Raw genomic sequence first — 13,446 nt, 5'->3', positions numbered from 1 at the left:
AGAGTAAGGAAGACAGTGAAGTGGAGAAGAGCAAAGAAAGGAACCAACAAAAGTAATGAAGAAACGAGAAGTGAAAAACCAAAAAGACCACGATTATAGGTCGGGAAACCGTCCGTCTCCGGACGCAGGCGCTAACTACCCCCGTGAGGGGGATGGTCTCCTTTTAGTCGCCTCTTACGACAGGCAGGAATACCTCGGGCCTATTCTAATCCCCGGACCCGCAGGGGGGGGGGGGGGTCAAAGTGACTGTTAGAACACAATTTTATTTCCTGGAGGCAACAAACATGTGGACACTGCGATTCCAAGAGCAGCCATAATTCCTCCTTGCTGGGTCTAATGCTGTGAAGGTTCCACTGGAGAAGAGTCACGACAGGGAAAGGGAGGATGGGAAAAAAGAAGGGTTCTCACCTCAGCTGCTGCGAAGTGCCAGCCTTTGAAGACTCACTGCTACATGGCGCAGAGACTGGAGGATCCTGCTCCATAAGATCTAGAGAGGTGTCAGCATTCTCACTGGGTTGGTCTCCACATTTCATGGTGGAAAAATGGTTGGCTGTGCACACTGGAAAAATGGAGGTCACCCAGGTGATGGCATCATGTGGCAACACCATTCAAGAGGATCTCCGATTCAGCAAAGGAGAAAAGCAGTTGCCTTTTTTTTTTTATTTCTTGGAGCCTTTACGATTGGCAGATGAAGATTCAGATGTTTCTTTGCTGGAAGAACATAAAAAGTCTTCGCAAGAGTATACCTCCTGTCCATTCTCGCCTGCTGGCTGTGCATCAGGTGGTGGTGATACCATGATACTGTACGATTTTACAACTGCAGCATTGAATTTGAGGCCGCAACTCTGTGTGGCCATGTCATTCATGGACTGAGGTGTAGCAAGACTAGTAGTATTACTACCAGACGGTAAAATGCAAGGCTTCTGACTAACCAAGAACTTGCAAGCAACAGGGAAAGGAACGTTTTCCTTCACCTGGATTTCCTGAATGGCCCACTCACTGAGAAACATGGGACGTTCTTGGGATGAGGCTGCATGGTTGCCATTGCAATTGATACAGCTGAAGGGAGGAGGTGGGAAATTGTCCTTGTGAGCATCCCTACCCCAAGTAACACATTTGGCCATGTTTCGACAGGACATTCAAGTGTCACTGTAACGTTGATACTGGTACTAGCACACTGGATTTGGAATGTATGGTCAGACCACATAATGACTTCATAGCCTGCTTTGATCCTTGATGGAAGCACTACTCTATCAAATGCAACAAAAAGAATGCATATAGGCACTAAGGGTGTACCAGTCTTTTTCATGACCTGATGGACTGTAGTGATGCGCTGGTCAGAGAGGCAAGTTTGGATTTCTCCCTCAGTCAGACCATCAAGCACCCTTGTATAAAACACACTACATGAGGAATTCAGCATTTGAGAATCACGATAAGTCTCCAAAAGCAAAGCGCCATTGTGTAAATGAGAGCAGGACCTCAGAGGGCTGGCAATTGCATCAACATCTCTCTGAATAATAAACAGACTAACCATTGCAAAGGACTGACCATCTTCAGTACATGATACCATGAGGAACTGAGGTGCAGCTGGGACAGTCTTACAATCTTTAGCATGATTCTGTTTATTTTTAGTAATAAACTGAAATGGTGACTGGCTCACTGTGAGAAAATTCCCCATGTTTACCAATGTCTCTGATGGCACACACTTTCCAACTGTCCCCCCCTCCCTCCCCACCCCACCCCAACCCCCCTCAGAGGAGGCTCATCCATCTTAGGTGATTGGTCACACCTCATGTCACACCTCCTGATCTCTGGACAGTCGAACCAATTGGCAATTTGGGAATGTAACAGTTCAGACGGTCTAGGCCTGGCCTGTGCCAGTGTAAGTGCGAACACTACCTGTCGATCTGGGGCTGGGAATTATGCATTGTCCAATCACCTGTTACACAGTAGATGCATATGCTGGCCTTCAGCATGGGCCTGCCTTCAGGAGTGCACAGGGAGGAAGAAAAGACAAAGAAGAACCTCAAATACTGAAGTGGAGGAAGGATAGGAGATGAAGAAAGAAAGAAAGAAAGAAAGAAAAATGAAACAGTGGAGGGACTGTTCTGATGTTAGGCTACTGAAAATTCAGAGCACATTCCCAAAAATATCCCAGATATGTTCCCCAAGGGAGGGGAAGAATAACAGCAGGATGACAAACATGCAGCACAGAAGGGAGAGGGTATAGTACTCAGCACTGAAATGACATTTAACAATGACATCAACATGCAGACAGAACTACCTCCTGGACAGACAGTGCTGATATTTACACCAACATTGAATATTCCAGAATATTTGGACATTACAAACATATGATACTTTGAGAACCATCTAGAAATGATAAATACTAAGTAACAAATATTTTCTGGTGCCTTGATGTTGAATGGTGACCTGTAGTATTTTTTTTTTTTTTTTTTTTTTTTTTGTGGTTTTAGGGCGCACAACGTCAACGGTCATTAGCGCCCAGACTACTGTAGGAATGCACCGCGAGTCACAAGTTTAAAACAGCAACAAAACGGAAAACACGATGAAAGACATACTGACAGGCATAGGATTAAAAAAGAAAACAGCATAATCAAATGTCCTTTGAGAGGGTTGTCAAATTGATAAAATGAAGAACGCGAGCAGCTGCTCGTGGGTCATCCGCTAAAATGGCTTCTACAGTACATGGCAGGCCAATATCGAGACGTAGGGTGTTAAAATTCAGACACGACGTTAAAATGTGGCGGACCGTCAGCAATTGCCCACATGGGCAGAACGGCGCCGGCGCAGCCGTCAGCAGATGGCGATGGCTGAACCGGCAGTGGCCAATTCGCAACCGGGCCAAAACTACCTCCTCCCGCCGAGAAGGGCGTGAGGAGGACGTCCAAGCCACGGGTAGAGCTTTCAAGGCCCGAAGCTTGTTGTCTGAAAGTGCAGCCCAATCGGCATGCCACAGCGAGACAATGCGCCGACAAATTACCCTGCTACAATCTGACGAAGGGACACAACAAGAAGCTGTCCGAGGCTGGAGGACCGCAGCCTTGGCCGCGGCATCTGCAGCTTCGTTCCCAGGGATACCGACATGGCCAGGAATCCACATAAAGCTAACCGGAGAACCGACGTCCACCAGCTGCTGAAGAGAGTGTTGGATCCGGTGCACGAAAGGGTGAACCGGGTACGGATCACCGAGGCTCTGGATAGCGCTCAGGGAATCGGAGCAGATGACATATGCAGAATGTCGGTGGCGGCAGATGTAAAGGACAGCCTGGTAGAGGGCAAAGAGCTCAGCTGTGAAGACCGAACAATGGCCATGGAGCCGATATTGGAAACTTTGTGCCCTGACAATAAAAGAACACCCGACCCCGTCATTGGTCTTAGAGCCATCTGTATAAATGAAGGTCGTATTAATGAACTTCGAACGAAGTTCGACAAAACGGGAGTGGTAGACTGAATCGGGGGTAACCTCCTTCGGGAGCGAGCAGAGGTCAAGGTGGACGCGAACCTGAGCCTGGAGCCAAGGTGGCGTGTGGCTCTCGCCCACTCGAAAGGTGGCAGGGAGTGAAAAATGAAGGTGTTGAAGGAGGCGACGAAAGCGAACTCCAGGGGGTAGCAGGGCGGAGACATACAACCCGTATTGACTGTCGAGAGAGTCATCAAAAAAGGAACGATAAGATGGGTGGTCGGGCATTGCCAGTAGCCGACAGGCATACCGACAAAGCAGTATATCGCGCCGGTAGGTGAGTGGCAACTCACCAGCGTCAGCATGAAGACTCTCGACGGGACTAGTATAAAACGCTCCGATCGCAAGTCGTAAACCCCGATGTTGTATGGAGTTGAGGCAGCGTAAGATGGATGGCCGTGCAGAGGAGTATACGAAGCTCCCATAATCCAGCTTGGAGCGGACGATCGACCGATATAGGCGAAGGAGGACGGTTCGATCCGCTCCCCACGACATACCACTGAGAACACGGAGGACATTGAGAGAACGGGTACAACGGGCAGCCAAAGAAGACACATGTGGAGACCAACTAAGTTTCCTGTCAAATGTAAGACCTAAAAATTTTGTTGTCTCCACGAATGGGAGAGCAACGGGACCAAGTCGTAAAGACGGTGGGAGAAATTCTTTGTAGCGCCAGAAGTTAATACAGACCGTCTTCTCGGCAGAAAAACGGAAGCCATTGGCGACACTCCACGAGTAAAGACGGTCAAGAGAACGCTGAAGACAGCGCTCCAGGAAACACGTACGCTGCGCGCTGCAATAGATGGTAAAATCGTCCACGAAAAGGGAGCCTGATACATCAGCTGGGAGGCAATCCATTATTGGATTGATCGCTATGGCGAAGAGAGCGACGCTCAAAACTGAGCCCTGTGGTACCCCATTCTCCTGGCGAAAGGTGTCCGACAGGACAGAACCCACACGTACCCTGAACTGTCGATCCATTAAAAAGGAACGAATAAAAAGAGGGAGGCGACCGCGAAGACCCCATGTATGCATGGTGCGGAGAATGCCCGCCCTCCAACAGGTGTCATAAGCCTTCTCCAAATCAAAGAACACAGCCGCGGTCGGGCGCTTCCGCAAGAAGTTATTCATAATGAAGGTCGACAAGGTAACCAGATGGTCAACAGCAGACCGGCGCCTACGAAATCCACATTGTACATTGGTAAGGAGGCGTCGAGACTCGAGCAGCCAAACCAATCGAGAGTTAACCATTCGCTCCATCACTTTACAGACACAGCTGGTAAGCGAGATGGGTCGATAACTGGAGGGCAAGTGCTTGTCCTTCCCCGGCTTAGGAATCGGGACAACAATAGACTCGCGCCAGCATGCGGGAACATGTCCCTCAATCCAGATGCGATTGTAAGTATGAAGAAGAAAACCTTTACCCGCAGGAGAAAGGTTCTTCAGCATCTGAATATGAATAGAATCAGGCCCTGGAGCGGAGGACCGTGATCGGCCAAGTGCATTTTCGAGTTCCCGCATGGTGAATGGGGCATTATAACTTTCACGATTCGAGGAGCGGAAGTTAGGTGGCCTAGCCTCCTCTGCCTGTTTGCGGGGGAGGAAGGCAGGGTGGTAATGAGCGGAGCTCGAAACCTCTGCGAAAAAGCGGCCGAAGGCATTGGAGACAGCCTCAGGGGCCACAAGGACGTCATTCACGACCGTCAAGCCAGAAACTGGTGAGTGGACCTTAGTGCCAGATAGCCGGCGCAGGCTACCCCAGACAACAGAAGAAGGAGTAAAACTGTTGAAGGTGCGTGTGAAAGCAGCCCAGCTGGCTTTCTTGCTTTCTTTAATAATACGACGACACTGTGCACGTAATCGTTTATAATTGACACAATTCGCCACTGTAGGGTGGCGTTTAAAGGCGCGTAAAGCACGTCGACGAGCACGTAGAGCGTCTCTACATGCTGCGGTCCACCAGGGGACCGGTACGCGACGTGGAGAAGAAGTAGGGTGAGGGATGGAATATTCAGCAGCAGAGAGAATGACTTCCGTGAGGTGTGCGACCTGACTATCGCAGCTTGGGAATGTTTGATCCTGAAAGGTCGCCCTTGAAGAGAAGAGCCCCCAGTCTGCTTTGGAGATGTTCCAACTAGATGAGCACGGAGAGGGGGTATGCTGCAGGAGATGGATAACACACGGGAAGTGGTCGCTCGAATATGTATCAGAAAGAGCATACCACTCGAACCGGCGTGCAAGTTGGGGAGTACATATAGAGAGATCTAAATGGGAATAGGTGTGAGATGTATCCGAAAGAAAAGTAGGGGCGCCAGTATTGAGGCAGACGAGATTGAGCTGGTTGAAAAGGTCTGCTAACAGGGAGCCCCTCGGGCAGGATGCTGGAGAGCCCCAAAGGGGATGGTGGGCATTGAAGTCTCCAGTTAACAAAAATGGTGCAGGTAGCTGAGCAATAAGTTGCATCATGTCTGCCCTGGTAACGGCAGACGACGATGGAGTGTAAACGGTACAAATGGAAAATGTAAAAGTGGGGAGAGTAATGCGGATGGCAACTGCCTGCAGGCCGGTGTGCAACGTGATGGGATCGTAGTAAATATCATCCCGGACCAGCAACATAACCCCTCCATGAGCTGGGATACCTACCACAGGGGGTAGGTCAAAACGCACAGAGGTGTAGTGTGCCAAGGCAATTTGATCGCATGGGCGTAGCTTCGTTTCCTGGAGGGCTACGACGAGCGGTGCAAGCGAAGCAGCAACTTCAAGTCCTCTCGGTTGGAGCGAATGCTGCGAATATTCCAGTGAATAAGTGCCATCGTAAGAAAAAAGGAAGATGAAAGAAGGGGTCACCTCGAAGGCCGCTGAGGGCCTGGCTTCGAGCGAGCACTGCCGCCGCTATCAGTAGGCGGACAGTCATCGTCCATTGGGTCTATAGGTTCATCGGCCATCTTGGGAAGATGGCCGGGAGGGGGAGCTTCCTCCGCCGGTGAACGGCCAGATGTTCGGCTACCAGCGGTGCGGCCAGGCGAAAGGGATGACGGCCTGGGGCGGCAACCGCTGGGTGGCGCAGGAGAAGAAATGCGCCGTGGCGGAGAAGGAGAACTGTGCTTCCTATTAGCCTTCTTGGATGGTCGTTTGGTGGAAGTACCGGACGAAGGCTGGGAGGTCGAGGTACGTAGGAAGTCTGCACGGGACGGTTCCTTCTTGAAGGCCCGTGCATCTGACTTCTGGGTCTTCGTCTTAGCAGAAGCTGATGAAGGGGCTGGTGTCTGTGGGGTGATGGGACGAAGAGGAGACGTCGACCGCGCGATCTTAGCACTGGCCGAACGGACGACCGTGGTGCTGAAGGTCAGATCGCAGGTCTGGGTTGCCACCTCCCTGGTAGTCCGAGGAGAGGCGAGGACAGTACTGTATTTCCCCGCTGGGAGCAGCGTGGGCTTCCTACTAGCCAATAGCTTGCGAGCAGCCGAGGTGGACACTTTCTCTTTGACCCGAATTTCTTGGATACAGCGTTCTTCCTTATAGACAGGACAGTCGCGGGAGGATGCAGCATGGTCACCCTGACAGTTCACACAACGAGGAGACGGAGGTGGACAGTCACCCTCATGGGCATCCCTGCCACAAGTGACACATTTAGCCGCATTGGAACAAGATTGGCGAGTGTGATTGAAATGCTGACACTGGTAGCAGCGCGTAGGTGTCGGGACATAGGGGCGAACAGAAATAACCTCGTAGCCCGCTTTGATGCGCGATGCCAGCTGAACACTATCGAAGGTCAAGAAAAGTGTCCGGGTCGGTACAAGGTCATTGTTGACCTTTTTCATGACCCTATGGACAGCCGTCACGCCCTGCTCAGCGAGGAAAGATTGAATCTCCTCGTCAGTCAAACCGTCGAGGGATCTAGTGTAGACCACACCACGAGACGAATTCAAAGTTCGGTGAGCCTCCACCCGGACAGGGAATGTGTACAGGAGTGTGAGAGCGCCTTTCAGGCACAAAAACTGCTTCGGGCCAGTTTCGAGTAATAAGGTACCGTTACGCAGCCTGGTACAGGATTTGACAGATCCGGCTATGGCATCGACGCCCTTCTGGATAACAAAAGGGTTGACAGAGGAAAAATCCTTTCCGTCCTCAGATCGAGAAACGACGAGGAACTGTGGGGCAGGCGGTAGTACTTTTGTCACTGGTAGCTGGTCACGTTTCCGTTTTTGGGCAGAAGTCGAGAGAGATGGAGTGAAATCCATTGCGGAGAAATCCCCCATGATTGCCAGCGTCTCCGATGGCGCGCTCCTTCCTTGTGGGGACCCTCTCAGAGGGCACTCCCGCCTTAGGTGAATGTTTACACCTCAGGTCACACCTCCCGAGAAACAGACGGAGGGACCAATCGGCATGGTCAGAAGGTATCAGCTCAGGCAATCACCCCTCCCCGGGCCTGGCCTTTACCAGGGGGTACGCGCGTGCCTTACATGTCTACCCAGGGCGGGGAATTACGCGTTACCCCGTCACCGGCTACGCGTGCGAACGCGTGGGTCGGCCTTCAGGCGCGCACAGGGAGGAAGGAAGAAGAGGAAAAAGGAGAGAGAGAGAGAGAGAGAGAGAGAGAGAGAGAGAGAGAGAGAGAGAGAGAGAGAGGACAGTGTCTCAAACGCCGAGGCGGAGACCAGAGAAGGCAAGGAGAAGAAGGCAATGAGAAGGCAAGGAGAAGAAGGCAATGAGAAGGCAAAGAGAAGAAGGCAATGAGAAGGCAAGGAGAAGAAGGCAATGAGAAGGCAAGGAGAAGAAGGCAATGAGAAGGCAAGGAGAAGAAGGCAATGAGAAGGCAAGGAGATTATGCAGGGGAAAGAGTAAGGAAGACAGTGAGGTGGAGAAGAGCAAAGAAAGGAACCAACCAAAGAAAGGAAGAAACGAGAAGCGAAAAAGCAAGATGACCGCAAATAGAGGTCGTGGAACCGTCCGTCTCCGGACGCAGGCGCTAACTACCCCCTTGAGGGGGAGGGACTCCTTTTAGTCGCCTCTTACGACAGGCAGGAATACCTCGGGCCTATTCTTACCCCGGACCCGCAGGGGGGGACCTGTAGTATGCCAGCCAGTGACACCATCCACTACTCCACAGCACAGCATGTGATATTATTATTAAAGCTATGCGGAAGAAACATTGCAATATCTTTCTTTCTGCATTAAAGAAATTATAATGTAGTCTTGATTTATGAGATGTTCTACATACTGTAGTACCACCTCACTACAGGGCACAGCAAGTATACATAATCTAATGTAATACAATGTGAGCTACTCTGTTAGGAGCCTCTGAGAATATAGTGTAAAAGATCTGATAGTTGAGTGTTTGTGGATAGCACCTGCTAGTAAAGAACTTTGCAGGAGCATAGGCCTAATGTGTAAAGGATTGCTCAATTCTGCAAGTGTGCCATGCACTGGTGGCTATACTGTATGACAGATATTGTTTGATGAGGTAGGGATGTGGAGAATGAAGAGGTTGAGGCTAATGCCAAAGGTTCAGATTCAGACTCATAATCTTTATTGGTCATTCAGCATTATTACATGCAATAGACTTCATCAGTTCACTTAACGTATTAATTCTACAAAATAAATTTTTACATCTTTAAGTTGATATTGGGCATTTCTACACATTCTTCTAATGAATAGAATGGATTAGTGAACAAGAAGTTATGTACATTTTCTTTAAATAATTTGTCAGGCTTAATTGATGCATTCTTAGACAATTTGTGATATATTTTAATTGCCATATACTTATGACTGGTGTTAGTTTTAGCTAATCTATTTTGTGGCAACAGCAAAGAAGTACAGGTTCTTGTATAGTAGTCATGCCTCTGATTTGTTACACTTAAATTAGGTAGTTCAGCAAGTATGTAGTTAATGCTGTCAAGAATATATAAATTAATAACTGTTAAAATTCTGTATTTAATGAAAAATGGTTTACAATGTGTCCTGTTATCTACTTTAGCCATTACTCTGATTGCTTTCTTCTGGATCACCATAATTTCATTTATTTTCCTGCTGTTTTTCTAGAGTATTAACCCATACCTTAAAACAGATTGAAAGAAGGCAAAGAATGCTGTCCTTACATACTCAATTGTCACACAATGCATCAGTCTTTTCAACGAATATATAACTCTTGACAACCTAACCACTATGTGATCAACATGAGAGTTCCATGTTAGACTGTTGTCAAGTATGATATAGAAAAACAAAAGGCAAAGTTTTTAGGTTTTTGTTGTCTTTGATAGGCTGAACCACATATGCTGGGTCTTTTCCTCATTTAATAGTAGACCATTTGCATTAAACCACGATGTTGCATTTTCTTTTGCCAATTCCATACCACTTACAAGGTTATCAAATACATGGTTTACAGATAGTAAAGTTGTATCACCTGCATACATATATGTCTTTACATCTATATTTCCTGGTAAGTCATTTATGTGTACAAAGAAGACAAGTGGTCCCAATTTAGATCCCTGTGGCGCTCTGTGTTGAACCTCGAGAGTGTTTGACAGATGATTTCCTGAACCCACCACCTGTTTCCTTTTATTGAGGTATGATTTGATGAGTTTTAAACTTATCACATATACATAGTACTCAAGTTTAGAGAGCAAAAGTGAGTGGTCAACACATTCAAAGGCGTTGCTCAGATCACATAAGGTTACCTGTGTGTAATCATGGTCCTCGAATGCTGCTAAAATGTCTCTGACTAAGAGCTCTATGGCATGTATAGCTGACCTTCCTCTTCTCTAACCGAACTGTGATGCACTTAACATATCATTTAGTTCTAGGTACTCGTACATCTGCTGATATATTATGCCTTCAAAGACTTTTCCTAGTACTGGAATTAGTGAATTTGGTCTGATTTGATTTTTACAATAATTTAGTTAAATCTTTACTAAGAATCATCACTTTGTGTATTTTAATCTGTAGCACCTGTTGCATACTACCCCCCCCCTCCTCCTCCTCCTCCTCCAGACACACATCTTAGGAGATAATATAACATTCAAGAAAATTTGAAATAGTATGACAAGTTGCAATGCAAAACACTCACCGAATTGTCTTGCACGTCACTTGATTTTCATCAGATTTATCTGAACAATCAGTAGCTCCATCACAAACTTTGAAGCGTTCTATGCATTCTCCATTCTGACACTGGAAGTTTAGTGCTCTGTAATTTTATTTTGGTTAATTAGAATCCTTATGCTGACTGATCTACAATTACAGACAGCAGAAAATGATAATCACTTACCCACAGTTCTGTCTTTTTACTCTGGCCACAGAATTTTCTGCTATAGATGAAACTGTTAAAGAAATAAAGCAACTTTTGTCAGATACATTGGTACTTAAAACCTTGTTAGGTCACTAGATGCTAAATAAGCATAGATTTTACTGATATAAAAGTGCACTCTGAGTTTTTAGGCTGTTTCACTGTTAACAAAAGTATATTCCATTAATAATCAAGTACCAGTACCAAATTAAACCAGCCAATAACATATTTATATGTTGGGAAAAAGTCTTATCAGTCTTATTGGAGATAAAGTTCTCTCAGGAATAGCATTATTACAGTTAGTATCCAACTGGAAAACCATTATACATAATAAATTTGATGAACATCAACTAAACAAACATCTTATTTCACATTGACATACCACCAGTCCAGATGGAAAGTACTGTAAGTTATTTGTTTTCTCAGTTATATTTTAAAGCACATATAGCAACAGATAACAGAACAGTAAACTGCAGTCTGAGTATCAATGAAGTGTCTTAATACCAGTTAGTTTCTGTATTTAGCTAGATAGGGAATGGTGACTACACAATCAAGCAATGGGACAAACCAATTTTCGACATAGATTCAATAGAAAAACACATTGCAATTCAAGAATGGAATTACAAAACATAGCAAAAAATATAAGTCTCACAGATCTTGAAAAAACCTTTAAACTCAGTTTTAACAAAATTGAAAGCACCAAGTCATCCACAAAATCATCAAGATCCATGAATTTTAGAACAACACATCAGTCTATTAAACAATGTGATATAGTCCAAATTCCATTATGCACATGAGCATATACAAACACATTTTATTTTTTACTTACTCAAATTATTATCTGACAATATGGAAATTTCCTTAGGAGTACGTTTAACCAATTTTTGTAAAATCAAATACACGATTGATTGTCACAAAAACATATGTTGTTGGTATAATCTTTTATAAAAACGGAAGTAGAATTATGTACATAAAAGAATGTAAAATGTTAATAGGAACCAAATCATATAAAGGCAAGAAAAGACCAATCTAATTGTCTAAAATTAACAGATTCTAATACTGATTGTTAAAAACAGAGAGGATGCAGGTTTTGGTTTGGAAAATATGTTGTTGTTGTGGTCTTCAGTCCTGAGACTGGTTTGATGCAGCTCTCCATGCTACTCTATCCTGTGCAAGCTTCTTCATCTCCCAGTACCAACTGCAGCCTACATCCTTCTGAATCTGCTTAGTGTATTGATCTCTTGGTCTCCCTCTACAATTTTTACCCTCCACGCTGCCCTCCAATGCTAAATTTGTGATCCCTTGATGCCTCAAAACATGTCCTACCAACCGATCCCTTCTTCTAGTCAAGTTGTGCCACAAACTTCTCTTCTCCCCAATCCTATTCAATACCTCCTCATTAGTTACGTGATCTACCCACCTTATCTTCAGCATTCTTCTGTAGCACCACATTTCGAAAGCTTCTATTCTCTTTTTGTCCAAACTGGTTATTGTCTATGTTTCACTTCCATACATGGCTACACTCCATACAAATACTTTCAGAAACAACTTCCTGACACTTAAATCTATACTAGATGTTAACATATTTCTCTTCTTCAGAAACGCTTTCCTTGCCATTGCCAGTCTACATTTTATATCCTTTCTACTTCGACCATCATGTTATTTTGCTCCCCAAATAGCAAAATTCCTTTACTACTTCCAGTGTCTCATTTCCTAATCCAATTCCCTTAGCATCACCAGATTTAATTTGACTATATTCCATTATCCTCGTTTTGCTTTTGTTGATGTTCATCTTATATCCTCCTTTCAAGACACTGTCCATTCCATTCAACTGCTCTTCCAAGTCCTTTGCTGTCTCTGACAGAATTACAATGTCATCGGCGAACCTCAAAGTTTTTACATCTTCTCCATGAATTTTAATACCTACTCCCAATTTTTCTTTTGTTTCCTTTACTGCTTGTTCAATATACAGATTGAATAACATCAGGGATAGGCTACAACCCTGTCTCACTCCCTTCCCAAGCACTGCTTCCCTTTCATACCCCTCGACTCTTATAACTGCCATCTGGTTTCTATACAAATTGTAAATAGCCTTTCACTCCTTGTATTTTACCCCTGCCACCTTCAGAATTTGAAAGAAAGTATTCCAGTTAACGTTGTCAAAAGCTTTCTCTAAGTCTACAAATGCTAGAAACGTAGGTTTGCCTTTTCTTAATCTTTCTTCTAAGATAAGTCGTAAGGTTAGTATTGCCTCACGAAGAGTCAAACATCACGGATATAACAAACACAGGCATTCATAATCATTTCCAGGCGCCATGAGCTTTCCTGAGAAAGGTGTCGCAGGATAACATCACTGTAATCAGTAGTTGGAAGTATAAGTGTTTATACAAGTTTCTTTTTCAGGTCAAGAGGGAAGACCTTCTTTATATTTTTGTAGGGCATGGAGAGATGCTGATTCTTTCTTGCACATTGCAGTTACGTCCTCTGTCCAATTTATATTTTCCTCCATTAGTACTCCTAAACTCTTGGCTGAAGGAAGTAAGTTGATAGATGGTAGGAATTCCCGATATTTCGGTCTGATGAGGCTAGAATGACCAACCAGTACCTCTTGAGTTTTGGATAGGTTGAGCTTTAACGCTATATCCTGCGCCCATTTTGATCGTGCACAGAGGTCGCCATT

General features: G+C 45.6%; 1 protein-coding gene across 1 annotated transcript in view; it reads right to left on the bottom strand.

Annotated features, from left to right (window-relative positions):
* Positions 1–13,446, bottom strand: part of LOC126198663 (modular serine protease-like) — a 247,358-nt gene that overhangs the window by 118,214 nt on the left and 115,698 nt on the right. Inside the window, exons 2-3 of the mRNA XM_049935142.1 lie at positions 10,749–10,800; positions 10,551–10,667 (exon numbers count right to left, since the gene is read on the bottom strand). Of these exons, the coding sequence (XP_049791099.1) occupies positions 10,551–10,667; positions 10,749–10,800 (169 nt within the window). The remainder of the gene's footprint in view (positions 1–10,550; positions 10,668–10,748; positions 10,801–13,446) is intronic.

The sequence above is a fragment of the Schistocerca nitens genome, chromosome 8 (genome assembly GCF_023898315.1).
Source record: "Schistocerca nitens isolate TAMUIC-IGC-003100 chromosome 8, iqSchNite1.1, whole genome shotgun sequence".
NCBI lineage: Eukaryota > Metazoa > Arthropoda > Insecta > Orthoptera > Acrididae > Schistocerca > Schistocerca nitens.
Note: the sequence above shows the minus strand (reverse complement) of the source record. Positions and strands in the feature narration are given on the sequence as shown.